The sequence below is a fragment of the Artemia franciscana genome, chromosome 7 (assembly GCF_032884065.1).
Source record: "Artemia franciscana chromosome 7, ASM3288406v1, whole genome shotgun sequence".
Lineage (NCBI taxonomy): Eukaryota > Metazoa > Arthropoda > Branchiopoda > Anostraca > Artemiidae > Artemia > Artemia franciscana.
Genome location: NC_088869.1, coordinates 30,059,150 through 30,085,015, shown reverse-complemented (window position 1 = coordinate 30,085,015; position 25,866 = coordinate 30,059,150). Strand labels below are relative to the sequence as shown.

Sequence of the window (25,866 nt, the reverse complement as noted above, 5' to 3'; positions counted from 1 at the left end):
GTTTTGGCTTATAGTAGCATATGCATGCACACAACAATAAGATTCAGTGTTCTTTCTGACTTATACTGTTCGAATTTTTCGTCCAAGACTATTTTCAAAATGGTTTTATCCCAAATGTTTAGGGAAGTTAAAATAATACAAGCCCCCATGGGCTAATAAGCACCCAGCAAAAGGAAACTTCTACGAAGTTTAAGAAGGCAACATTTTGTAAGATAAATATTATACATTGAGAATTTTGTACCTAAAACTCATACGACGGTCAAAACAAAACCATTTAAACCATTAGAAAATGTTTATACTCAACATAGTAATTTCACTATTTTCTTAAAGCCTATTGATGGTTTTTCTTCAGTTGCTTCTCTTTTAAAGCAGAGCTACATTACGAGATTTGACCAGATCGGCGATATGCTTGTACGGAAGTAGGTGCCTAGATCCTTCCCTCAGTTCAACGTCTATGTCCCTGAAAAAATTAATACTTAATCTGTGACTTTACTGTCTTTTTGTCATTCCTGCAAATACTTATATAATAAAACTATAAATGAATTTCTACTGTAAGGACAAACCGTGGGTGGGACTGGGGGAGGACACACAAGCCCCTTCCAAAGAGATTTTTTATATTAAAAAAATGTCTTCCAAATACCAAAAAAAAACGATATGGATTTAGTTGTGGATCTAACTTGTTTCAACCCTTCTCCCGGCCTCCTGTGTACGTCCATGAGGTGTATAGCTGACGGACAAAACATGTGTTCAGATGACATTTCACAAAGTAGCAAAAGTAAATTATTATATAGAGATAACTTATGACATTGTCAATACTACAATGAACTGAAATAAAAAGGATAAGAAAATAATAAGGCATCATTTCTTCTATGGACAAGGTCAGGCTGTTTTCTTGATTCTCTTTTCAATTTGATTAACAAATAAAGAGACAAACTAGTCAATTACTATTAGTGTCGCAAATCTCGCTGAGGTTTTTCCTAGAGAAAGTGTATATACCTTTGTTTTGTTTTTGTCCATATCCATTTTCTTGAAGTTTTTTTTTGCCACCAAGTACTATTACGTTCAGTCTGATTTGATGAAGACAAAGTCCGATTCCTTTGCCTTTACGAACTCTAAAATTTAGTTGCTGGCGTTGTCACGTCATCTATGTTTTGTCTTATAAAATCAACACCTATTCGCCTGTAGAAAAATATTGACATTTTGAATTAGACAGCACACATTTCATTTTTTACAACCTATGAAAGCACAAATTCAAAGAAGATCAGACTATTATAAAAAGTTGGGTTTAAGGATTTGGCACCTGGTCTTTTAGGAGTCGGAGCCATACTTTTAAAAACTAATAAAGTTGGAGCAATAGCCTTGAAAACTAAAAGAGTAGCAGCAGGAATCAGGGGTGTTAAAATTACAATCTTAGGAGAAGACATCTAGAATTTACTGACATCACAGACGATTTTCCTGGATATTTTCTAGCTTAATGCGTCGGTAAAAGAAAATTAAAAACTAATCACTTTTTCGTGATTGTACCGAAAAACTCAGAAGTTTGTCCAAAAGCTGCGCCAGGAAAATTACCCCAAAGAAAAAATAAGTTACAAGAACTATTTTCAAACTCTAAAATCCTTTTTCGATAAAATAGCGTATTTGCAAATTAACTTCGCTTAGCTGAACCCTATTTGACTCAAATTACTTGCTTTTCAAAAGCAACCAATACATAAACATCCCTTAGTCCCACCCACAAAAAAGTTGAGTTTTTCCCATGAAATAAGTTGAACACCCTCCAAAATAAAACAATGGGTATAATGGCAAAAATCTAAGGAAGTTTTCAGTTAATGGCATTAATGCAAGTATTTTCTTAGCTTTCATCTTTCAAGTTGACCCTTAACTTAGTTTGATAACTTATAATAATGAACAAGCACGACATTACTTACATACTAGAACCAGGATCTTCAACTAAAACATTTGGGGAATCTTTTAAGACACGTATAAAGACACTTTGACCCATTTGGAAGGAAACATTCACTTCAGAAGGCTTCAGTGTGGAGATATTAGGAGGAAATCTCCGTAATGCCAAAACATCAAAGTGTTCTTTTGTCGTAGATATATAGCTAAAAAAGATGAGTTCGTTATATTTATTTATGTATTTATTTTCAAAAAACAGTTTTTTTTTTGGGGGGGGGGGGAAATTCCGTGAGTGATGGCATATTTATGAGAACATTTCAGTATAATAAATTACTTCATTCCACCCCCTCCCCCTAAGAGTGATCAAATCGTTTTTAGTATCTATGACGCTCGGAACATTACAAAAGGAACATAGCTAAATATAAAATACCAAGTGTAAATTGTGTGCATTTACAAAAGGCGCTTTAAGCAGTTCAGAAATGTCTAGAGGACGAATGAATATCCAATACCATCAAATGGGACAAAACCAATCCGAGCAGCCAAGGTAAAGGCTATTGAAGAATGTCCGAAGTAATGATAAACGAAAATGAAGAACAAAGAAGTATACCGTTAGAATACTTGCGACAATGATTGTAACGAGTCAAAATTGAAAGTAACGAGCAAAGGAATGTCCGGTTGGAAGATAAGCGACAGCGAGAATTAAAACGAGTGAAAAACAAAAAAATATGGGGTTACAAGACAGCGACAACGATGAGCATAACGAATTAAAAATGAAAGTGAAGAACAAAGAAATTTGCGGTTAAAAGATATGCCACAGCGAGAACAAAGAAATGTGTGGTTTCCTAGAGGTAGTGTTGTAAAATTACCGTAAATAAAAACTCGGTAAGTAAAATTGGTAAAATAAGGTAAATTTGGTAAAATAAGGTAAATTTGTTAAAATATGATACTCCTTACTAAACATAGGATTCGTGTTTTAGAGCTGCTTTGTAGCTACAAAACCGGTTGAGCATTTCTTTTTAGGAATTATTTTCAGATTTTAATGAAATATTTAGGTGATTCTTATTTTCCTGGGCTTAAAAAAGGTAAGGCCACTTCATCTAAAGTTTCATCAATTTAATCAATAGTCTAGTTTAAGCCTTTAGTGATCTTGTGCCAAGGTAAGTACCTCAGCACTCGGACAGTGCCTGATTTCAAATATCCATTTTGTAAAGAAACACCATTATTTGGGAGTAAAATCATATTAGCAATTTTTTTTCTATATTTAAGCCTAAGAAATTTTACCCCTACAGCCTTGTATGCTTAAATAGCAACATTCCGCCACATTTCTCATTTATTTATAAAAGCACATAATATAAGGAAAAAAATAGCTTATAACTCTTTCAAAGTTATGACTTTGATTAACTAAGCACAGGCTCATAATAACAGAGCAGTCAGTCACTTTCAGTCGTTAAGACCGGGTTCAACAGGATCTGCTGGCAAATCTAACTCCTGTCCTTCAGACTCAGATTCTGCTCCAGATGACTGTCCCTGTTCCAAAGTCCCCCGCCACTACGACAAAAGTTCTCGTTACGGCCCTGAAGATTATATATCAATTTATACCTTCCCTCGTCTCTCCCTTAGAACTAATTCTGTATTTATCCGAAGATCGTTTCAAAACAACTGCTGAAACACAAGGGCCGTTAAGTTAGAATAAGTATTTCTTGAAGACCCTGTAGTCAGTAACAACACATTTGGAAGCAATTGGTCGAAAAGTAGGCTAAATCTTAGGAAAGGACACTGGAACTTTCGATTTCCAATTGACTAGGCCCCCTCCAAAATTCATTCGACTACCCCTTCCACATAAAAAGCCTCTGAGAAAAAAATAAATGAACAAATATCAGTATTGTGAACCCTTATGGGTATTCACTATAGGCAGTGCTATACGACTGCCTCAGACTCAAACAGGAGAGTAGAAATTTCAATTCACTTTTTAATGAAGATCTGAAATTATCCAGGGCGTACATAGGGAGATTTCCATGCAGGAGGAGGGAGGATTCTCCAAGGGGGTATTTTATAAAGGGGAGAGTAACCATAAGCTCGGGGGGAACGACGGCATGAACATAAGATTTCTGTGGGAAGTGAAAATTAAAATAAGATGAGGGTATTGATTCTGCTTTGGCCCAAGTTGGATGGATGGATGATAGACCATCTATCAGCAGGTAAAAATTACATCATTTTTATACATTCCTGAATAAGCTTATGCCAGCTATGCCTCTCCACTCAGACTATCTGTCTTGGCTTTTTCTCCGATTAGCCATGGATTGATGGCAACTTGATTTTAATTCAAAAATCCTGATCACTGAATATCCTGATCATTTAGTTCTTGTGATGAGGCAACTTTAACATCTAACGCAAATGGCTTCCTACATTCTTTTAGGAAGGCATTTGAAATTACAAAATCCATAAATAGGGAGACCATGCTTTAAATAGAGACAGTGAAGATATTCCTATAAATCCAATTTACAATAACTTGAAATTAAAGGATTCAGATAACATTTTTTCTTCGGTTTAAATTAAGATCATCTGACCACACTTAATGAAAATTAAATGAGTAAACAAGCTAAGTCAATCTCTAAGCAGAGAGTTCTTGCCTTATCTAATCGATGAATACTCTTTCATTTATTCTGGCTTGGTTTCTTTTATTCAGTCTTTCTTATGCTCTGTTAAGAGTTACTTCAAAATGTTAGTTTTCCTTCTTTTTTGAGCACTGAAGAGGTCTGGGCGGAAGTCCCTGACGAAAAATTTACTTCTGATATTTTCGCTTCTTTCCTGTCCACTGGCTGACATTACCCTTGTTTTCTCGGCTATTTCATTTTATTATTTTTCTTGTCTGTCATATGCCAATCCTGCTTGTAGCCCTTTTCGCCTTTACCAGCTCACAGATCTAATATAGTTTTATTTCAGCTACTATTTCACCATTTCAAAATTATAATTACCCGTGCTATTATACACTTTATCCTTCTGATAACAAGAGACTGAAGTCAGACACAGACGGATCCTTTGTCTGAGAGGACGAAGGTTCAAATCCCAGTGTACCCAATTGTTCAGTTTGGGACAGGGGTCAGTGGCGTGACTCTGTAAGCTTAGCCAGAGTCGACCCAGCTCTAAATGGGTACCTGGAGGAATCTGGGGAAGGTACACAGGAAGGGTGTGCGAGTAGCTAAGGTAAAGGGCACTGGAAAAATGTTTAAGTTAATGATAAAGGAAAATGAAGAACAAAGAAATACACAGTTATAATACTCCCGCCAACGACAATTACAACGAGTCAAAAACAAAAGTGAAGAACAAAGAAATAAACAACAAGAAGATAAGCGGGAGCAAGAATTAAAACGAGTCAAAAGTAAAAGTGAAGCACAAAGAAATATGCGGTTACAAGACATGCAACAACAAGGAGCAGAACGAATTAAACATGAAAGTGAAAAACAAAGAAATATGCGGTTAAAAAATATGCCCCAGCGAGAATAAACAAATATGTGGTTAGAAGATAGGCGACAGCATGAAATAGAAGCGAAAATAAGAATCAAAACGTTTCAAAAATGGAAGTGACAAGTCATTGGGACCCTTCAACGTCATATGTACTCCCTGTGGAGCCCTTCATTTTCCCGAGGAAAGAGTAGCAAACAAAGACTAAAAAGATGCCCCTTATCGCAGTCGAATTTAGGAATTTGCTTGCCAAAATTTAAGTCCATACACAATAGAAATATGGCCACAAACTAAGGAAGATCCTGTATTTTTTCAGGGTGGTTGTATCGAACCTATTGTGACGCCATGGCATCAAGAAGAGGCTGCGGTTAGAAGACAAGTGACAATGAGAATCGATATATACAAGCCTGCCCTGTAGCCTTGCCGACCAATGTAAACCAATGTAACTTTTACTGAGACAGTAAAATTTTTACTGTTTCAACACAACTAGATGAACCGTGTTGTTTTCAAACTATTTAAGCAAACAGTTTTTCATATAGCTCCTGTGTTATACTTTCAATTATAATTAATTAAAGATTAAAATGAAATAGTAAATTTTAACGAAAAGAACGGGGTTAATCTGTGCAGCCACATCTCCCCTTCCGTATATAGTACATCCTACCTTTGTTTTAAACGTCGCTCTTTACTACCACAAGAAAATTGTTTTTTGTTTTGTTTTTTGTCATATACGAAACTATACTTCATATGAGGTCGACTGCTGCTCTCTCAACCCATCGCTCTTTGTGCTAAATTTCACGGTTTTGCAATATATTGCTTCGATTTCCAGAAACTACCGTTCTCAGTTAAAAACAACCCTTTTCATACAAAAAACCTCAACACATATATAGAATTTAGGATACGTAAAGCATCTTTTGCTAATTCCCGAACAAACTTTAATTCTACAGATTATAAATAATTGTCATAAAACAATGGTCCTTTTCACTCGCAACTGAATTACCAAACTGACGATTGGGCAGTATGTTTTTCAACAAACGTAGGTTACAATTAATTATAACAAAACAAATTTCCTCTGTCACAACTAAATTGTTACGCTAAGGATCACATTGTATATTTCTGATTTTAATTGGCAATTATAAAATGAGTTTGATTTTTGGATCCTTCAATCAAACATCTTCCTCCACAACAAAATTATCAGAGAAAATCATTATATAAAGAACAAAAATTAGGTTTTACATTAATAAAATCTGAATTTAATATTTTACTGTTGACTGGGAAAAGAAATTTAGAAAAAAAGATCATACAAGCTATATAATAAGAGGGGAAAATACACAGCGAGAGGGAGAGAGGAGGGGATAGGAAGAAAGAGAGAGAGGGAAAAAGAAAGAAAAGAGGGAGAAAGAGAGAGGGAGAGATACATCTTTCTCATTGGACAAACCTAAGGCAAAGAAAACGATTCACGAATCTTGCAGTTGTCTTATTGGTGCGTATAGCTCAAAATTCCTTTTTTGCTATTACGATCAAATGTAGACTATTGATCATATAGACTGTAGATTATATAGACTATTGATCATATAGACTGTAGATTATATAGACTGTTCTTTCGCTATCGTCTAATATAGGTAAGAACAGAACCCCATTGAATCAGGTACACACTCGTGAACAATTTCTAGGTGGGTTAAAGGGGGACGAGTTTGTCAAGACCAACATAGACTAACGATAACCTAGCAAGATTAGCATAAAGATTACAAAATTACAGAAAAAATTGTATAATCACGAGGTTTCAGATGCAGCAAGGCACACAAAATTTCTGAATATGTGTCTGCTTTAAAACTTTATTAACTCTTTAATTTTTAATACCATGCTCCTTCGTACTAGAAAATAATTATAAAAAGCAAATTACGACTCACTCTTGTAGGAACTTGGCCTCTTCGGGTGTCACTAGAGGTGAATCAGTTGATCTTCTCTTCTCTATCAGCGAGTTTATGAAGAAAGAATGCCTTTGTATCTTTTGAATTCGACACCGTAAATAAGATGTGACCACATACTTTAGACGCTCAACCTAAACAAAACATAATATACACATGCAAGGAAGTACCTAAAAGTTTGAACCGGGAGGGGGGGGGCACTAAAACCATACATGTCATCCTGGAGGAAAGCTTCTTGAAATCAACACAAGATATATGGTATTTTTCCAAGATGTCTTCTACTGCGAGCCTGTGAGAGATTCAACGAAGTACTTCAAATATGCCTGTCAACCTACGGAATGCTACAAAGTGTTTATTGCACAAAACAAGAGGACGAAGCATCAACAATAAAACGCAATGAACTAAAAATATCAATTACTAATAAAGACAAGGATGTAATTATACAATTTATAATTTAATACTTTTTCAACAATACAATACCATATAGAAAAACATGGCAAATACTTTTAGAAAAAAAAATACAGTAGAGTCAAAATACGACTAGATCTTGAACAAATCGCAACAAAAATGATTTCTATACCATTTGATAGAGAAAATAAACAAAAGCATTATCAAAATGGCCGTTACTAACCCGAGGCGAAATGGGTCAAATTTGCCCATGAAGTGATAGTGCATAGAAAGGGGTGTCTTCTATGGGGTTATTGAGGTCGTAAAAACGGAAATAAAAGTAAAAAGGGTCCATCACCTGTATTACAGGGATATTTTTTTAAATTTCCCCTTAGGCTTTAAAGTTAGGGGGATAGATTCCGAAAATCAACGAAATATCCGATTTTAATGAGTAAAGATTCCTTTGTAGGGTTGCCTTGATAGTTGATCACGAGAAGGGAAAACGCAACGACTTATAGCCTGCAAAACATTCACAATTTCATTATTACGGAATATAAATTACATGCATCTCTTGCCGAGTAGTTAGATCGCTAGACTTCAAATCCTTTGTCCGTGAAGACAGGGGTTTGAGTCCTGGCATTGCTGGCTATTTGAATTGGAACAAGGGTAAGTGGCATGACTCAGTAAATTCAGCTAGATTCGACCCAGATCTAAACTTTGAGAAACCTGAAGAAGGTAAACAGGAACGGATCCGAAAGCATACGGTGGCTGCCCCCATTGCACGAAGAGTATACGCACCTTTCGTACTTCCTGGCTGAAGGGCTAATGGACTTTACAGTCCCTACCGGCGGTGCTGATCTCCGTATCATAGCCCTTCAGCCGGGAAGTGCGATGGGGGGATAAGGAAAAATCATTGACTTTTAATATCCTTAGATACAAGCTTTGATGGAAATCGCATGTCATGTGTGAAATTATATTTGCTGTGTTTTAAAATTGGAAGTCATCTGATAACTTAAGATCACTCCCTAAATGAGCCCTTATTAATCACACATATGAGCTTATAAAAATAAGTGGGGGGAGGAGATCTGCAGTTATGTGAAGGCAAGTGAGGAGGCAAGAATAGCTAAGAGCCAAGGGCTCATATGGTATGAGCTCTAACAAAATTCTAAGAATCAATAGATTGATTTAAAAGGAAAATCAGAGACTTAATGCCGGTCAGGATTTAAAATAAGAGCTCTGAGTCACGATGTCCTTCTAAATATAAAAATTCATTAAGATCCGATCACCCACTCGTAAGTTATAAATACCTCATTTTATCTAATTTTTCCTCTCCATTTAGCCCCCCCCCCAGATGATCGAATCTGGGAAAACGACTTTATCATGTCAATTTGTGCAGCTCCCTGACACGCCTACCAATTTTCATCTTCATAGCACGTTCAGAAGCACCAAACTCGCCAACACTGAACCCCTCCCCCAACTCCTCCAAAGAGAGTGAATCCAGTTCACGTATCAAGGGCATTTGCTTATTCTATCCATCAAGCTTCATCCCGAATCCTCCACTATAAGCGTTTTCCATGATTTCCGATTTCCCCTTCCAATTCCCCCAATGTCAACAGATCTGGTCGGAATTTGAAATAAGAGCTCTGAGACATGAATTCCTTCTAAATATCAAATTTCATTAAGATCCGGTCACCCGTTCTTAAGTTAAAAATACCTCAATTTTTCTAATTTTTCCAAATTAACACCCCCCAGCTCCTCCAAAGAGAACGGATCCGTTCCAATTATGTCAATCACGTATCTAGAACTTGTGCTTATTCTTCCCATCAAGTTTCATCCCGATCTCTTCGCTCTAAGCGTTTTCCAAGATTTCTGTTTCCCTCCTCCAACCCCCTATGTCCCCGGATCCAATTCGAGTGGAAAATGGAGCATCTGAGACATAAGATCCTTCTATATATATCAAGTTTCATTAAGATCCGATCACCTATTCGTAAGATAAAAATATCCCAATTTTCACGTTTTCCAAGAATTCCGGTTTCCCCCTCCAACTCCCCCCAATGTCACAGGATCTGGTCAGAATTTAAAATTAGAGCTTTAAAGCACAAGATCCTTCACAAGATCACTCCTTCGTAAATTAAAAATACAAAAGGGCTGCTTCCTCATCAACGCCCCGCTCTTTACGCTAAAGTTTGACTCTTTCAACTCTACTTTTTAAAACAGTAAAAAACTTTAGCGTAAAGAGCGGGGCGTTGATGAAGAAGCAGCCCCTTTCATATACGAAGTAATTTCTGTTCGTTTTAAGTTTTAATGTCGCTCCTTACTTTCAGTTAAAAAAAAATGTTTTTTTTATTTAATTTCTGAACATTATTGAATCAATGGATGTTTTGATTTTGGCTCTCCGCAGATGAATAATTAAAACGAAATTTGCATATTCTTTTTTGTTGGCTAAATGGCTTTCTCAGAGTTTTGATCGAATAATTTTGAGAAAAAGAGCGGGGGAGGAGGCCTAGTTGCCGTCCGATTTCTTGGTTACTTAAAAAGGCAACTAGAACTTTTAATTTTTTACGAATGTTTTTATTAGTAAAAGATATACGTAACTTACAAATTAGCTTACGTACCGAACTTTTGTATTCTCGTGTTTTTATTACGTATATGAGGCGATTCGCCCCCTCGTCAGTACCTCGCTTTTTACAATAAAGCTTAAATTTTGTCCCAATTCCTTAAGAATGACCCCTGAACCTCAAAAGCCGTAGAATAAATAGTTGAAATTACTAAAAATATTTTAGCGTAAAGAGCGGGGTATTAGGAGGAGGTGAGTCCATCATATGCGTAATAATTTCTGTCCATTTTAAGTTTTATTGCATCTCCTTACTTTCAGTTGAAAATTGTTTTTCATATTTATTTTTTCATTGTTTTTTTTTTTTTTAATGCTAGAAAATCCTGCACTCCCTTCATGAAAATTTTCTTTCCCCACGACAAGTTCCTCCAAGGGAAGTTCCACCAACATATCTCCCTCTTCTCAACCTCCCCCCCAACCTAAAAATCCCCCTGAAAATCCGTCCACTGCTTGTATATGCTTGCCCAGTGTGGCACTTTGGCCTTATGGTGGATCAGTCCGATAGGCTAGAAATTATACAGAAGAGAGCTCTGAGAATTATTTATGAACAGGGCAAAGTACCTTACATTCTCCTCTTAGGAATTCTGCCTCCCTACCTTCGCAGCCCGGTGTCTTACTCTTTGTACTAATTTCGGAAATAATCTGCGGCGTAACCCACGCTTTCATGTATACTCCCAACCCTTGTTGCCCTCCAAAGTCCCATTTAACCCGATCAAAAGCACACAAAAATCTTGGTTCTAAATCCTATTAATGCCAAAACTGAGGTTTGTACCAGCATTCGTTGAAATCACAAATATATGAAAATTGTAATGTATCATGTTAATGTGTTATGTGTATTGTTTATGTGTTCCATTTTTATTCGACAGGACAGTTGGATTCATCGCTATATGTTTTTTTTAATATAGTTAAGTTTGTACTTATGTTGTACTTATATACTCATTTGTATTCATAATGTTACTTACTTTTTACTTTTACTTATGTTGCTTAGATTTTACGTCTGTACTCATTTTTATTCAGTTTTATTAAGCAGGCCAGTTGGGTTCATCGCTATGTGTTTTTGTATTGTAGTCATGTTTGTACTTATGCTGTACTTATTCCTTGTTATATAATTATTTCCTGGATACAATTGTGTTTTTTTTATATGGAATATAGACTAGCTGACAGAAAGCAACAAGTTCGGCAGTTTTTCATGTTTTGAAAGTTTGCTTGTTAGTAAAGCATTATTCTAATTCTAATCTTTACACACACTCCCAGAAGTTCCTATTTCTCTAAAATTTTTCCTGCAACATACTCCCACCACATTAAGGGACAATCTGCTTTTATTTTTGTCCAATATGATTGGCCAATAAGGATAATCTTTAGCAATATGTCATCCTTCATCTAAAGAACGCGTTTTAGCTATCTCAACATTAGAACTACATTTTAAAAATAGCTCACAATTTGAAAAGGTCAGTAAAATCGGTAGCAAAACAATCTGTAGGCAATTTTTTTGGAAAGCTTCTAACAAATCCCCCTCTGTCTTTTGAAGCGTCCAGAAAAAAAAAGCAACCAAAAAAACTGTACAAACACTGTATCATTTACTAGGTTCTAATTCTCCCATGGGCCGCACTTCTCAAGGTCGCCCTGCAGTGCTGTTTGCAGTCATGTTTTTGGTTAGGCAAACTCGCATAAGGTCCAACCTGAACATATTATGAGGCCATGCAAACAGCATTTCCCTTTTGGGCATATGGATGAAGGAAGGAGCATATGGCAAAGCAAAGAACCCAACCCATCTTAAAGCACCAGAAAAACTCCAACTTTTTATACCCATCCTATCCTCATCAGGGGGATACCTGTTTTTATAGATAACATTAAATAAATTGAGCTAATTTTATATATTTGAAATCACCATAGAAGCTGATTCTTTATATGTAATTATTTTTATAAAAATTTCCTTGTTATGCTCGGTTTCTATTGAAAATCTTTACCATAAATTGTTTGATCAACTTCAAAAATAAAAGGAAAAACATTTTGAGCTAATTAGGATTTGACTGATAATGTCTGAAAGGGGTGAAAAATTGTTGACACTGTCTTGACTAAATAATAACATTTTTGAATAAAAATCACAGGGATAGAAAAAGTCAACTAATTTGGTGACAAATTGCTGTTAGTAGCAGCATTTCATGGAGACAGGGAAGAAAAAATAATAGCTTTAATTACATGGTATTTTAACCAGAAGGGAGCCTTAGACTTCACCTTAGGAGAAATTTTCCAATTATCCTTCTGTCAATTGATAAATATAAACGACTTACTTCCAGCTTGTACAGTGGTAGCCCAAAATCAGTCTTAGGTATTTTTGGAAGATTCTCAGTGGCATTGCTTACATGGGCAAGGACACAGTCAACAAGTTCACTTCTAGGCTCCAAAAGCTCTGGACATAATGTTTCATTCAACCATGCCTAAAAAATGCATTTATCTAGACATAAAATAAATACTCCTTTATCTCAGATTGGGGGACTGGGAGCACCAGCAAAACTAGGATTAAACAATTTAGGATCCAGGGGAATGAAGCTTATTAAAAATTATCAACCTAAAAATTCTTTTTTGATAGGTTTAAACCTTACCCGGAAAATCCCATGTATAACTCTGCCTGTCCCTCCTCCTCAAATTTGGCATTGGATGGACGGATTTGATAACCAAATCTTTCAATATGAAAAACAATCTAGTTTTCTGAAAAATGTGTTTTTAGACTAAACTCTGTTTTACTGACTGTTTAAAAGCAAATTGTCTGATGTTGTCTTTAGTTCAAGTACTTGCCCAAAGTTTCAAGAAATCTGTTATGAAAAAAAAGCAATGATAGTGTCAAGATTTGTACGGTACACTCTTTTGAATCCATTTAGAGGGTCAAGACTTATGATTAGTTGATAATACCAAAAATATATGCCAAAAATCTCCTTTTCCACTTTTCTCAACTATATATTAGCTGAAACCTTGTTTCTTTTAACATTTTCCTCAAGATCTAGTGTATAATACGATGAAATTAGTTGAAGATATCATGCTAGTTTTCCAGGATTATATTTCATGGCAAAAGTACCTGTTGTATTATTGGTAGGTATTATGGCCCGTGTCCCAAAAAAGAACAAGGACCCTCAATCTTGTGACTCCAATTGTCCAATCACAGTTTATTTAGTTATCTCAGAAATGTTTGAAAAGATCCTCCTACAAGCAATTTTGGAAATATATGCTTATGGCCAGTTTGGTTAGGTTGCCCAAAAAGAAAATGTCCTTTATCAAGTTTGCCAGTTGCCCAAATTTTGCCTTGTTGCAATCTCAAATCAAGGCTAGAAATAAGCTTGCAAAATAAGCTAATGACCCTCATATCCTGTAATCAAGCTTGCAAAACAAGCCAAATCAAGCCTACAACTTTGAAAATATTCCTGAAACAAGTTTGTAAAAAAAGATAATAACAAAGCAAATCTTGATTCAAGCTTTTTTCAAGCCTAGAACTTTAGAATAAATATGTAGAACAAGGTAAAGCTTTGGTTTACCTTGATATTGGTCAGTAGGCTGATATTGAGCACAATTCTTGATTCAGAATTGATTCCTTTACATTGTCTACTAGTTATTGTCTGTTACCTCACTGAAACAACAAAGAGACCGAATTTAAAAAGTTGTCTGCATTTGCTGACAGAGCAAATGCAGAACAAAAATTGTTCAAGCCCAGCAAACTGAAAACCAAACTCAGAAACAGAAATACAGGACTTAATCTACTCTAAGCAGTATGTTATCTGTACAGGCAGCTATCCACTACAGGAATATGCCAAGAAAGCTACTCATCATGGGCAGCACAATAGCGCTGCCTAAGTAAAGAGCAATGTGAGCACAATGTATTATTATTATATATATTTTTTTTTGGACCAGGGTACTTCTTATCAAATGAGTTGTCAGAGAAACTTCGAAAAGGGCTCATTCGATTGGAAATTGAAAGGGTGGGTGCTGAAAGTGATTAGTGAAAAGTGACTGAAATCCCCCTCCCATGCCAACCATTTCCCCAAAATACATCTAATCAAAATTTCGAGATAGCCATTTTGTTCAACATACTTGAAAGGTAACAAAATCATGTCTTTGAGGATGAGCCCCCCCCACAGCCCTCAGGACAAGACTCGTAAGTTATACACTGGGGGCATTTAATGTTTATATAGAAAGGGTGATCGTATAAACTTCAGAGAGGGCTCATTGGATTGGTAATCAGAAGTTATAGTGTCGTCTTTAAAATTCAAAGTGATCAAAGGGTGGATACCCCCCCCCACACACACCTTGCATTTTCCCAAAATGTATCTGATAGAAAATTTGGATGGCCATTTGTTGTTGTAGAAACCTCTAAAAGGCTAATTCAATTGAAAATTGAAGGGACCAGTGGTCCTTTTAATAGTCGATAGTGACTAGAGGGCAAATAACCCCCTACCATGCCCACCATTTCCCCAAACACATCCAATCAAAATTTTGAGATAGCCATTTAGTTCAGCATAATTAAAAGATCCGGAAATTATGTCTTTGAGGTTGAACCTCCCCCCTCAAAGCCCCCAGGGAAGAGTCATAAGTTATGCCCTGGGGCATATAAAGTTTTTATAGAAAGGGTGGTCATATAAACTTTGGAGGGACTCATTGGATTGGTAATCAGAAGTTCTAGTACCCTTTTTAAGATTCAAAGTGATTGGAGGGCAGATACCCCCCCCACACCTCATATTTTCATGAAATGCATCTGATAGAAATTTTGAGATGGCCATGTGTTGTTGTAGACACTTCAAAAAAGGCTCATTCGATTGGATTTTGAAAGGGCTTTTATTGAGAGTCAAAAGTAATTGGAGGGCAATAAGCCCCCCCCCCTACCCATCAATTCCCAAAACACATTTAATAAAAATTTTGGGAAAGCCATTTTGTTCAGTGTAGTTTAAAGGTCTGGAAATTATGTCTTTGAGGATAACAACCCCTCCTCTCCCACAGTCCTCAGTGCAAGGGTTGTAAGTTATGGCCTGAAGGCATATAAGATTTTTATGGAAAGAGTGGTTGTATAAACTTCAGAGGGGGCTCATTGGATTGGAAATCAGATGTTCAAGTTCTTTTTTTAAGATTCAGAGCAATCTGGGCACATGCTTTCCCCTCCCCTCCCCCTATGTTTTATTTTCCACAAATGCATCAGATAAAAATTTTGGGATAGCCATTTGTTCAAAAATAGTCCAAAGATCATATAATAAGGCATTTGGGGTGGACAGAATCCCTCAGAGTCTGGGAATAAGGGTCATAGGTTATGCCTCAGGAGCATATAAGTTTTTTATGCAAGGGGTGGTTGTGGGAACTTTAGAAGAGGCTCATTTGATTGGAAATATATAGTTCTAGTTTCTTTTTAAGAGCTAAGCATGATGGAAGGCAACTATTGGCCCAAATAGAGCCCATTGGCAAGGATTGTTGTTTATGCCTGGGGCATATTAGGTTTATGAATGGTTAGTTGTACAAACTTTGGATTGGATGGAGCCCATTTGATTGGAAGTTAGAAGTTTTAGTACACTTTTTAAGAGTCAAAAGTGAATGGGGAGGGGCAATCATCCATCTTCCCCAAGCCTATCATTCCCCAAAACATATCCCATCGAAATTTTAAGAGCTTTTTTGTTCAGCCTTGTTGAAAGGTCCAGTAATTATGTCTTTGGGGATGTCAACCTCCTCACAGTCCTCAGAACAAGGACTGTAAGTTAGGCAATTTGTTCATTGTTTACACCTAGTATATGCTATTGAGAAATGTATGCATGTTTGAACTTTGCTTTCCAAGCAGACAAAGGGTATACAGGTGATACTTTCAGAGAATGTTAAATTATATCAAAGCTCATCATGTATATACAGATTGTCAAAGTGTGCAACACAGGAATAATTGAGTATATTAATTTGGCGAATTCAGGAAAAAATAAGGGAGATGATCAAAAATGAAATATTTTCATTTATTTATTAATACCAAAATATGGTAAGCTTCATCAAGCTTGTCACTCTAAACATAATAATAAAAAAAAAGTTATGACAATGCTGACAACATAATACACACATACAAATCTATGAAAAATAACATACTATGAAAACATACAGGTCACAAAACAACTAATAAAAAAAAAAAAATTCTCAAAACGGATTGTGATAAGACCTAGTATGGAAATCTGCAGAGGCCAAACTACCTTTATTTTAATCCAAAAATACAGTAAGCTATAATCTTGCCGCAACAAATGTATCAATAACTACAACAGACACTGACAAACAATACCATAAAGAATTCAAAAATGATTTACTGTGAAAATGTGTTTCTGCTGGTTTGGTTTTGAATGTATTTATATTATCTGTCAGAAATGTTTCAGGTGGAAGGGCATTCCATGGCTTCCAGACCTAGCTGTAAAGTGAATGTTGGCCTATTTTCTTTTTTGAAAGTGAAAAGTATAATTTATGTGGTTGATAATGGGTCCTATTGTTGTCATTGAATGTGAAGAACTGAGAAGCACTTATAGAATCAATGCCTTTGATATATGGAATGTGTTAATAATGTCTGCCCTATCCCTTTGGAATTGAAGACTTGATAATCCTAGCTGGCACAGTCTATTTTCGTAAAGCAAATGTTACAAATATGGAACAAGCTTAGTTGCTCTTCGCTGTATTTTTTTCGACCCTTGCTGTGTTTTTTTTATTCAATGGATGTACTGACAAACAATATTCGAGTATAGGTCAAACTATTGATTTGCAAACAGCAAAGACTGAACAAAGACTAAACTTACAAAAAGTGCGTTTGAGACATAGTAGGTGATAGTTTGCCTTACGAGTTACTTCAGAGACATGCCTGTCAAATCTACAAATCAAATCAAAATGAACACCAGAGTCACAGACATTTTCAACAGGTAAAATTGAATTGGCCAGTAAGATGATAATGGTAACTTTGAGCTGCTTTGTGAAAGCAATAGATGGCACTACACTGATTTTTGTTGATGAACATGGAGTTGACAGTACACCAATTGTGCACTGTCTCCAAGTCCTCTTGAAGCAATGAAGCTTCATCAAACTTGTCAAGGAGCAGTAAAGCTTTATGTCACTGCAAACATTTTAACTCTGGAATGGCGGATAACAAGAGGCAAGTCGTTGATGAAAAGGCAGAAAAGTACTAGACCAAGACAACTACCTGTGAAATGCCACTTAAAACCAACTCAGCAGAGGACAAAGCATCACCTACAATCGCCTGCTGCATCCTGCCTGTCAGATAAAGACCAATCCCATTCAATGTTTGGGCACCAAGGTGATATACTTCACACTTTTGAAGTAAAAGCGGAATGGAATTTTTATCAAATGCCTTAGAAGAATCCATATAAATGCAATCGAACATAAGACCTTCATCTGCCATTCTATGGAAGTCAGGAACTACTTCCAAAAGCTGTGTATTACACAAACATTTTTTATGGAAACCACATCGAGATGGATGCCAAAGAAGATTTGATTCAAAATAATTTTGTATTCTCTTGGTAATTAGTTTTTCCATAATTCTGGAAAAAAATGGATGTGTTTGATATTGGCCTATGGTTTTTAAATTGTGTTTTTGTGCTACTTTTATACAGGGGTTTGATTATTGCTCTTTTCCATGCCAAAGGGCAAATACTAGATGCAAGACACAGATTATACAGCTTTGTCAATGGTTCAGTGAGTACTATTGCAAGTTTGCAGATCATATGGTTTGAAAATCCACGAATTTCTGGTGATTTGGTTGTGTCAAGATGCTTCAAGACCTCAAAAACTTGTTGATTATTAAAATTAGAATCATCGCAATCTATTGTGAAATTAGTTGAAATAGTGGGATCAGTAAAAGTTTCACAGTGGGGTCATGTAAAAAGATGAAAAAAGTTTATTAAAATGTTCAGCTTTGTCATTATCATTGCCAATATTTGTTGTGTTTCCGGGTCAGTGAATGAAGTTGAGGATGGAGACTGTGAAGCTTGGTTTTTTCTTATATATTTCCCAAACATGTTTGGACAACTTTGAGCAGACACAATGACAAAAGATTCAAGTGACTCATGATTTGACCAAAGAAGCCAAGAAGCCATTCATTTTCCAAATGCATCCAGTCAAAATTTTGAGACAACCATTTTGCTCAGCATAATGGAACAGTCCAGCAACTATGTCTTTAGAGATATTAGGGACATCAGCCCCCACAATTATGCAATTGGCCCATTATGCTTTAAAACAAATCAAAAGATATTGTGTTTATGGTTGCCAATAAGACACCTTAACAATATATTGAGAACATATGGGAGTACTAAGTTGAAACTTTTAGGGATACTACTATTACTACTTCTGCACCTACAATTTTAATAAACAAAAAGAGTGTAACTGTGTCCAAGTTGTCAAATAGCACAGGTAGGATTTCTTGGGACTAACATTAAGTTTAATTTTTCAGGTCAATTTGGGAAACTACAAAATTAAATATACTGTTTGTGTTAGAATTAAAAATAGTTAAAACAGTTTCTCCAACATACAAATAGCAAACCAAAAACTTTTTCCACAAAACAAGTTTTTCAGAGAAAAATAAATAGCTCATTTAAGCCCTTGGGATCATTTATAAATTTCTACCTCCAACATTCCCTTATTTCTCCCTTAGAACTAATTCTGTATTCACCTGAAAGCTCAATTTGTCATTAAAAAGTGACCTTTGAGGCATCTCCCTCCTTCCATAACTACAAAGCAGTCAGAGAACCCCATTGTAGAAGCTTAAGTGCCTCTTTAAGGTTTATAATTTGTCTGTTGCTTACAGATAGGAACTGTTATTGGGAGAAATATGGACATTTTTTGCAGAGGGGGATTTTCAGAGGGGAGAATATTTTTCAAGAGATTTACCCTGAATTCTACAGAATTCATTTTATTTGTCTTTTTTCCTCTTTGGATGTATAATTTCACATACAGAGAGAATTTTACAGAGTAAATTTTCAGCAGGGATCAAATCTTCTGGAAGATTTTTCCATGGCAAAATGTGGTTAATGTCCACAAGGATGCTGCAAGGTAACACCTCTCTTTTTATTGTACAAAATGTTTCTGGCATTATTTTAATTCAAACATAACCTGAATCAACTTGGTCACTACTAAAATACTACTACTCCCCACTCTTGCCTCAACACCAATGATAAAGACTAAGACTGAATGTACCCATGAGAACTATGAAGAATTAGACAAGTCCCATAAACCCATTCAGTTTCCATCTGAAGGCTCAATGAGACTTAGAAAACTAGGCCATTGAAATGCACTCCATTTGGTATCTTATCCCTACCCCAACACAAAGATATACCACCCTCCCTTAATAATAGAACATTGCATTATGAAGCAAATCATTTTAGTTAAATAAAAGATTAAACTAAATACTAAAATCGTTTTTGTGCAATAGGAAGGGGATGTTGCCTTGCAGCACCCTTGTGGACATTACCTACATTGTTTATTGGAAAAATCATGCCAGACAAATTGATCCCCACTGAAAGGAAATCCTTCCCAAAATTTTCTCCCTGCTGAAAACTCCCCTAAACAATCCCCCTACCCCTGCAAAAAAAAAAGTCTGTATGCTTCCCAATAGCAAATACTATCTGTAAACAATGGAGAAATTAAAAAACTTAAAAAAACACTTATACTTTTACTATGGGGTTCTCTGATAATTTTGTAGTTAGAAAGGGAGGGAAATACCTCAAAGGGTACAACTTTCATCTGCAAACTGGTCAATGCTTATCATTGGTGACATCAGTGAGTCTTGGTTATATTTCAAAAAACTCTCCTTGCTCTTGAAAAGAAATAATTGAACATCTTGAGGTCAATAGCATCCTCTCCATATCACAACATGGATTCAGATCTGGTAGATCTGTGGACACTAACCTTATCCAAACATATGAATTAGTGACTACACTGCTTGATAAGGGTCTTCCTGTCAACATGATTCTTCATGATCTGTCCAAAGCATTTGACAAAGTTGGTCATGAATACCTCATAATCAAACTGAAGGCTGCAGGTGTTAATGAAAATGTTGTACAGGGGATTATGGGCTTCCTTTCTGAAAGATCACCAATTGTCAGAGTTCTTCATTCACAAGGAGCTCCTCATTTCTCTTCTCCCACAACTGTATTAAGTGGCATGCCCCAAGGCACTATTCTTGGACCAACACTTATCAGCTTCTATGTCAACAATCCACCCTCCCTTCTTTCAAATCTTATTGCCCTTTATGCTGATTTCTTAAAACTAGCTGGAAAAGTGGCTACTCCCTCTGACCAGCAATCAATTCAAACAGATCTTGAGAGTCTATGAAGATGGGCTAACATGTGGCTCCTTGCTTTTAATGTTGATAAATGCCATGTCATCCATTTTGGCAAACACAACAAGCATAATAAGTATTTCCTTCAAGACAACTTCCTTTCTGCTGTTTCTAATGAAAGAAATCTTGGGGTTTTGGTTGATCACCAATTAAAGTTTAGCAGCCATACTAAGTCTGTTTCATCTTCTGAAAATAAATCCCTTGGTATCATAAAAAGAATCATCTCTAGCCAACACCCAATAGTTTTTATGAAGTTACATAAGGCACTTGTAAGACCATGTCTGGAGGCAGCAAATTTGAATTTGCAAAAGAAGTGATTATTATATTTGTAAAGAGCATAAAAAATGCATTGAATGGTAGGTTCACTTTATTGGTAAGTCAATAATATGAACAGTCATATATTTATCCCAGTTCTTAGTTTATGGGATCTTAGTCAACAGTTAGGCCCTATGGTTGAACTGCCTGGTAAAGCTTAAGCTCAACCTTGATTTGCATCAGAAATAAACTTTATCCCCATCCTCCCTATTGTGCAAATAGTATATAGGCTATATTCTGAATTGGTATAGCCTATATAGGGTTGGGGGTAAAATTCATCTGCAGCAAAAGTGATTATTATAATTGTAAAGATCATTAAAAAGGCATCAAGAGGTGCGTTCACCTTATTTGTAAGTCAATAATATGAACCACAAAATATTTACCACTTATGCTTGCTTCAGTAGGACTATTTTAGCCAATAAATTGTATTTAATTCTATTAATGTCTTTCTTGATTTTACCAATATTGCTTCTTTCCCGTTAGATCTATTAGATGCAGTAACATAAGGTAAAATACATTAAGCAGTTAGAATTTGGGCTATGCCTTTAAAGAATATAGCCTACTTTAATTAAGGCTCTGAACAGTCTAGCATATTTCATCCGCCTATATGCCTACTAGACTTTCTTTTAGGCAGGGCTAGCATAAAACCTATTCCTGGTATTACCCTATAATTTTACCGCAAAAGAAATACTGATTTTACTTCATTTAACTGTTGGAGGATTTCAGCAGAGCTCAAAAGATTTTCATCTTCTTCTGCCTCTACCAAGGATTCATCTAAATTCATATTTAAATGATGTGCCTAGAAAATCAAATCCTTGGATATATAGCCACTAAACTTTCAAGGATTATATGATTCAACACTGCGCTAATTTTACAACTACATCATTCCCAATCTGTTTGCATCAAAAATTAAGTAGACGAAGCCGATAGAAATTCACTTAGGATGGCCACTACGGTAATAATATTTTATACATTTTCAGGGGTGATAATTGAAATCGGCATGTATAGTTTTTCTAAACTCCTCCCCTGATAGTCCCAGACATAGCTCTGTAAATTTGCATTTAGTATAGGCTATCTATATTCACATCAAGGTCTCTATGGATTTTTTAAATTTCAATTGCCTCCTAGAAGAATGTGGGAAGCCATTTGCATCAATTAGTAAAATTGCCTCATCAAAAAGAAATATATTATTTTCAAAATATGGGGGGCCAAGGCAGAATTGGTAATTGTTTAGTTTTGTCACAAGCTGTCTCAACTGGAAAGTATGCTGCAAAGCAGCATAGTCTCCATACTCCAGCACTTTGAAATTCTAATTCTAGAAGTGCATCCATTTCTGGTTGACCCTCCTCCTTCACAGGGCAAACTAAAAATACATATAGTGGGCTTGCTTACAGTTAACATTACCTATAGAGAATAGTGTATTATTCCATGAGCCATATGGGTAGTGGGGTAAGGCCTGTATTCTATATTTATTTTATAAATAGTCTATAGAATACAGAGCTTGCCCAGCTTCCCATGGACTAATACACTTTGCTCCATAGGTAATGTTACCTGTAAGCAACATCAGATATTTGTTTTTGTTCACAAACAGCTGGCTAGTTTAAACTTGAAAGTGAACCATCTTGGACATGAACATTAATGGATCCAAGAGTTTTTTAATCATCTTTTGACTTTCTACTGTGCAGTTACCAGTGGTAACTAGAATTAATATTCAAAATATAATTTCATTCATGTTGTACAACCCAAACTTTTCTCTTGGCTTAAAATCCTGCCCACTTTACACATTTTTAGTTTGTCCTATGGAGGAGGGAAGTCAACCAGAAATTGATATGCTTCTAGAATTAGCATTTCTAAGTGATATAGCCTAGTATAGAAACTACTGTTTTTCAGCATAGTTTCCACTTTAGACAGCTTGTGACAAAACTAAACAATTACCACAGAATCAATATCCTGATTTTTATTACAGATTTCACATATCAGAGAAATCTTGTACTATGCCATCTGTTCCCTGGGAGCCACTGTTTACCCCTCCCTCCACCAGAAAATGTCTCCAAAAGAATATCCCTGTGTGGAAAACTTCCTGCTATTTTACCCTTGGATAATTCCAGGATTTTCATTAGAAGAGAAATTGAAATTTCTACTCTCTTATTCAAGTCAGTGGCAATCATATTGCATTACCTATAGTAAAGTTAAAGACCCATAAGGGTTTTTCCTTTATAATGTATTAATACATATTCATTTATTCTTTCCCAGAGGCACTTCATTTGGAAGGGGTGGATGAATAAGCTTTGGAGTGGGCTCAGTAAATTGGAAATTGAAAGTTCCAGTGCCCTTTTCTAAGATTTTTCCTGCTTTTCAACAAATTGCTACCAAATGAGTTGTTACTGACTTTGAAAGAATCTTCAGATAAAGGCAGAATTAGCTGTAAGTGAAAGACAATGGGAGGGTGACAAGACAAGAGGTAGAAATTGATAGCCTATATAATCCTCAGGGCTGTATCAAGGACTTTTTAGGGGGTGGGAGGCAGTTTGGAACAGGTACAATCTTTTGAATCAGAATCTTAGTCTGAAGGAGATAAGCTAGATTTGCAAGCAAATCCTATTGAAGACCTTAATCCATCTTAGAGCTATAAGGACTTCCAGACCTGCTGTGCTCTTGGGTTGATGACTGCCAGTTGAATTTCTACTGCTTCTTCTCCTACTCCTTGTCAAGTTGGTTTTTGAACTACTGGATAGAGAGAGCACTGACAGTTGAATCTTTCAGTTCCAGTGGTTTATGACTTCTCAAAAAGAATGATTGGTGAGTTCTTGATTGGGAGCTTGACTTTGGTAGCTTCTTGGAGTGTCCTCTTTTGTTGTGCTGACTGGAACTGAGATTACTGCCAAAAATTGCCAACTTTTCTTTCTGCAGCTTATAAGTAAGCATCATATTGCTACACAAGCATCTGTAAACTAAAGTGGGTTGTTTGAGGTACATGAGGTGGTCCTCATATGAGGCTGATGCAAGATTTATTATGCAAATAATTTCTGAGACCACACTGGCAAATCATGACAAAATTATAAAGAAAAGAAGAACAAAGACAAAAACAGCCAGTGAAAAAATTGAAAATTATGCAAATATTTTGGTCAAGACTTCTGCTTGACCATCCTTAGTGCAGAATAAACTGATTAAATGTATATATAAAAAAAAACCCTTAAAACAAAACACAAAACTAAAATGTGATGACCCTTTCTCAGTAACAGTGAAAGGGTAACTGAATAAAAAACACAAGTCTAAATGACATTTCACAATTTCATCTTACTTACAGCACTCTTTAAGGAGTACTGTAAGTCTTTTATAAAAGTAAAGAAAGCCTAATAATACTGAAAAATTGGATCAAAGTAGGCAATTCTCCAGTTGCAGCTTCCAGGGCAACTGTCTGCCCCCCCCCCCCTAGGAATGGCTCTGCTCATTTAATAGACACCAGCTTCTTGAAAAGGGGCCAAGTTTGACTCAGAGGTCAAACTTGATTAAAATTCTAACATAACTGTATACAAATGGAAGAAGGATCTGGTGGACAACCATCCAATCTTCAGATTGGTCTACCTTAAATTGCATTTGCCAGCAAGATAAGGTGGTAAATAAAAAGATAACACAAAACCAAGTGCCTTCAAAGGATTTGACTCTACATTAAGAGAAAAAAGTTGCAAAGGACAAAATGCAGTTACTTTTATTTCTTTTAAATACCTCTGTTTTTTCTTTTTCCTACTTTGTTATAAAATTTCTTTTATTCCTACTTCTATTATATGCATTAAAAGCATCTACTATCCCAGATGGCTTACCAAATGTTCATTGAAACTCTGATCATGATTTCAATTAATCAGATGCCTAGCACTTGAAATTTATAATTAATTCAGGTATTGTTGCACTGGCAAGGTAAAAACTTACAAGCCCCTTGCCCACTGGATATGTTTCTTTGTGTGGGTAATGGGTGAATAAAAAATGATCTGTGTTTTCATTGTGTAAAGTTTTGTGAATAAAAAGCATCAGAATATTGTTATAAGTTGTTGTTTTTTCTTTCAGGTAATGACAACATCTGTCAAGGATGTCAACCAACATGAGTTTGTTAAGGCATTAGCTGCATTTTTAAAAAAGTAAGGAATACTTTGTTAATTCTCTCTTCCTTCTACTATTTTGTATGCAGCCTTTCAGTGTTGTTGGTGTTACTGGGTCAAACAAGCTTGTATGAAAAAGTAAATATGTTTGTGAAATCTTGCTTTTTTTAGATCTACTTGTAGAGCACCTCACAAATAAAAAATTCATGTAAGAAGAATATGCAATCTTTTTAGCTAATTTTATGTGGAATCTGAACTGCTTTTTTGGTTCTTGGTGAATAGCAGCTACTGTATATGTATTTTTAATGAATATGCCTTTTTTTAAAAAATAAGCTGCAGCATTACTTTAAGATGCCAAAAGTACACAAAGGAATGCTGTTGCACCTAGTGTACAGATGAATTTTATGCCACCTAATGCAAGACCTCTAGTAACATGTTAGGAATGTGCTTTGATACATCAATACTTTGAACTTCTTCCATACCATATCCCACCTGTTCCTTTTTTCTACTCTATCATTATTCAATTTAGAAATGAAATGATGTTCCTTCTCTGATTGAAAATTTAAGAGATTTTCAATGATTTCTTTCACTTCTTCCTCCATTAACTTATCTTTGTTTAATAGCTTTCCTTGCAGAGGCTAGGCATGGGATTTGTCTCAAGTTTTATGGATTTAAACTTCCATGGTACAGACTTACTTTCCATTTTACAAGTACATACCTATATTACTGGTCTCCCTTTCTGAAACTAATATTGACTGTAGTCTGACTTCAGCAGTCTATAAGTCATTCAGATTAAAGCATTCAGATGGACTGATAGAGTATTTGGGTCAATACTTT

At 35.8% G+C, this 25,866-nt stretch overlaps 2 protein-coding genes across 2 annotated transcripts in view; one reads left to right on the top strand and one right to left on the bottom strand.

The window, feature by feature from the left end:
- Positions 1 to 284: 284 nt before the first annotated feature.
- Positions 285 to 21,790, bottom strand: LOC136029142 (DNA replication complex GINS protein SLD5-like). The gene is made up of 5 exons (XM_065707234.1): positions 21,636 to 21,790; positions 12,576 to 12,722; positions 7,266 to 7,417; positions 1,926 to 2,102; positions 285 to 460 (listed from the first exon to the last, which is right to left on the bottom strand). Exons 1-5 carry the CDS (start codon positions 21,717 to 21,719, stop codon positions 364 to 366), a joined length of 657 nt encoding a protein of 218 aa, XP_065563306.1. The 5' UTR covers positions 21,720 to 21,790; the 3' UTR covers positions 285 to 363.
- LOC136029144 (small ribosomal subunit protein eS19-like) overlaps positions 21,754 to 25,866 on the top strand; it is a 24,493-nt gene continuing 20,380 nt past the window's right edge. The window contains exons 1-2 of the mRNA XM_065707236.1: positions 21,754 to 21,890; positions 24,998 to 25,068. Coding sequence (XP_065563308.1) covers positions 21,879 to 21,890; positions 24,998 to 25,068 — 83 coding nt within the window. The 5' untranslated portion in view covers positions 21,754 to 21,878. The remainder of the gene's footprint in view (positions 21,891 to 24,997; positions 25,069 to 25,866) is intronic.

Coding starts and splice junctions, on each gene's coding strand:
- LOC136029142 (XM_065707234.1), bottom strand. CDS start 21,719: ATGAATTTAGATGAATCCTTGGTAGAGGCAGAAGAAGATGAAAATCTT. Junction 7,418..12,575: donor TACCACTGTACAAGCTGGAA/GTAAGTCGTTTA, acceptor TGTTTTGTTTAG/GTTGAGCGTCTAAAGTATGT. Junction 2,103..7,265: donor GAGGCCAAGTTCCTACAAGA/GTGAGTCGTAAT, acceptor CATCTTTTTTAG/CTATATATCTACGACAAAAG.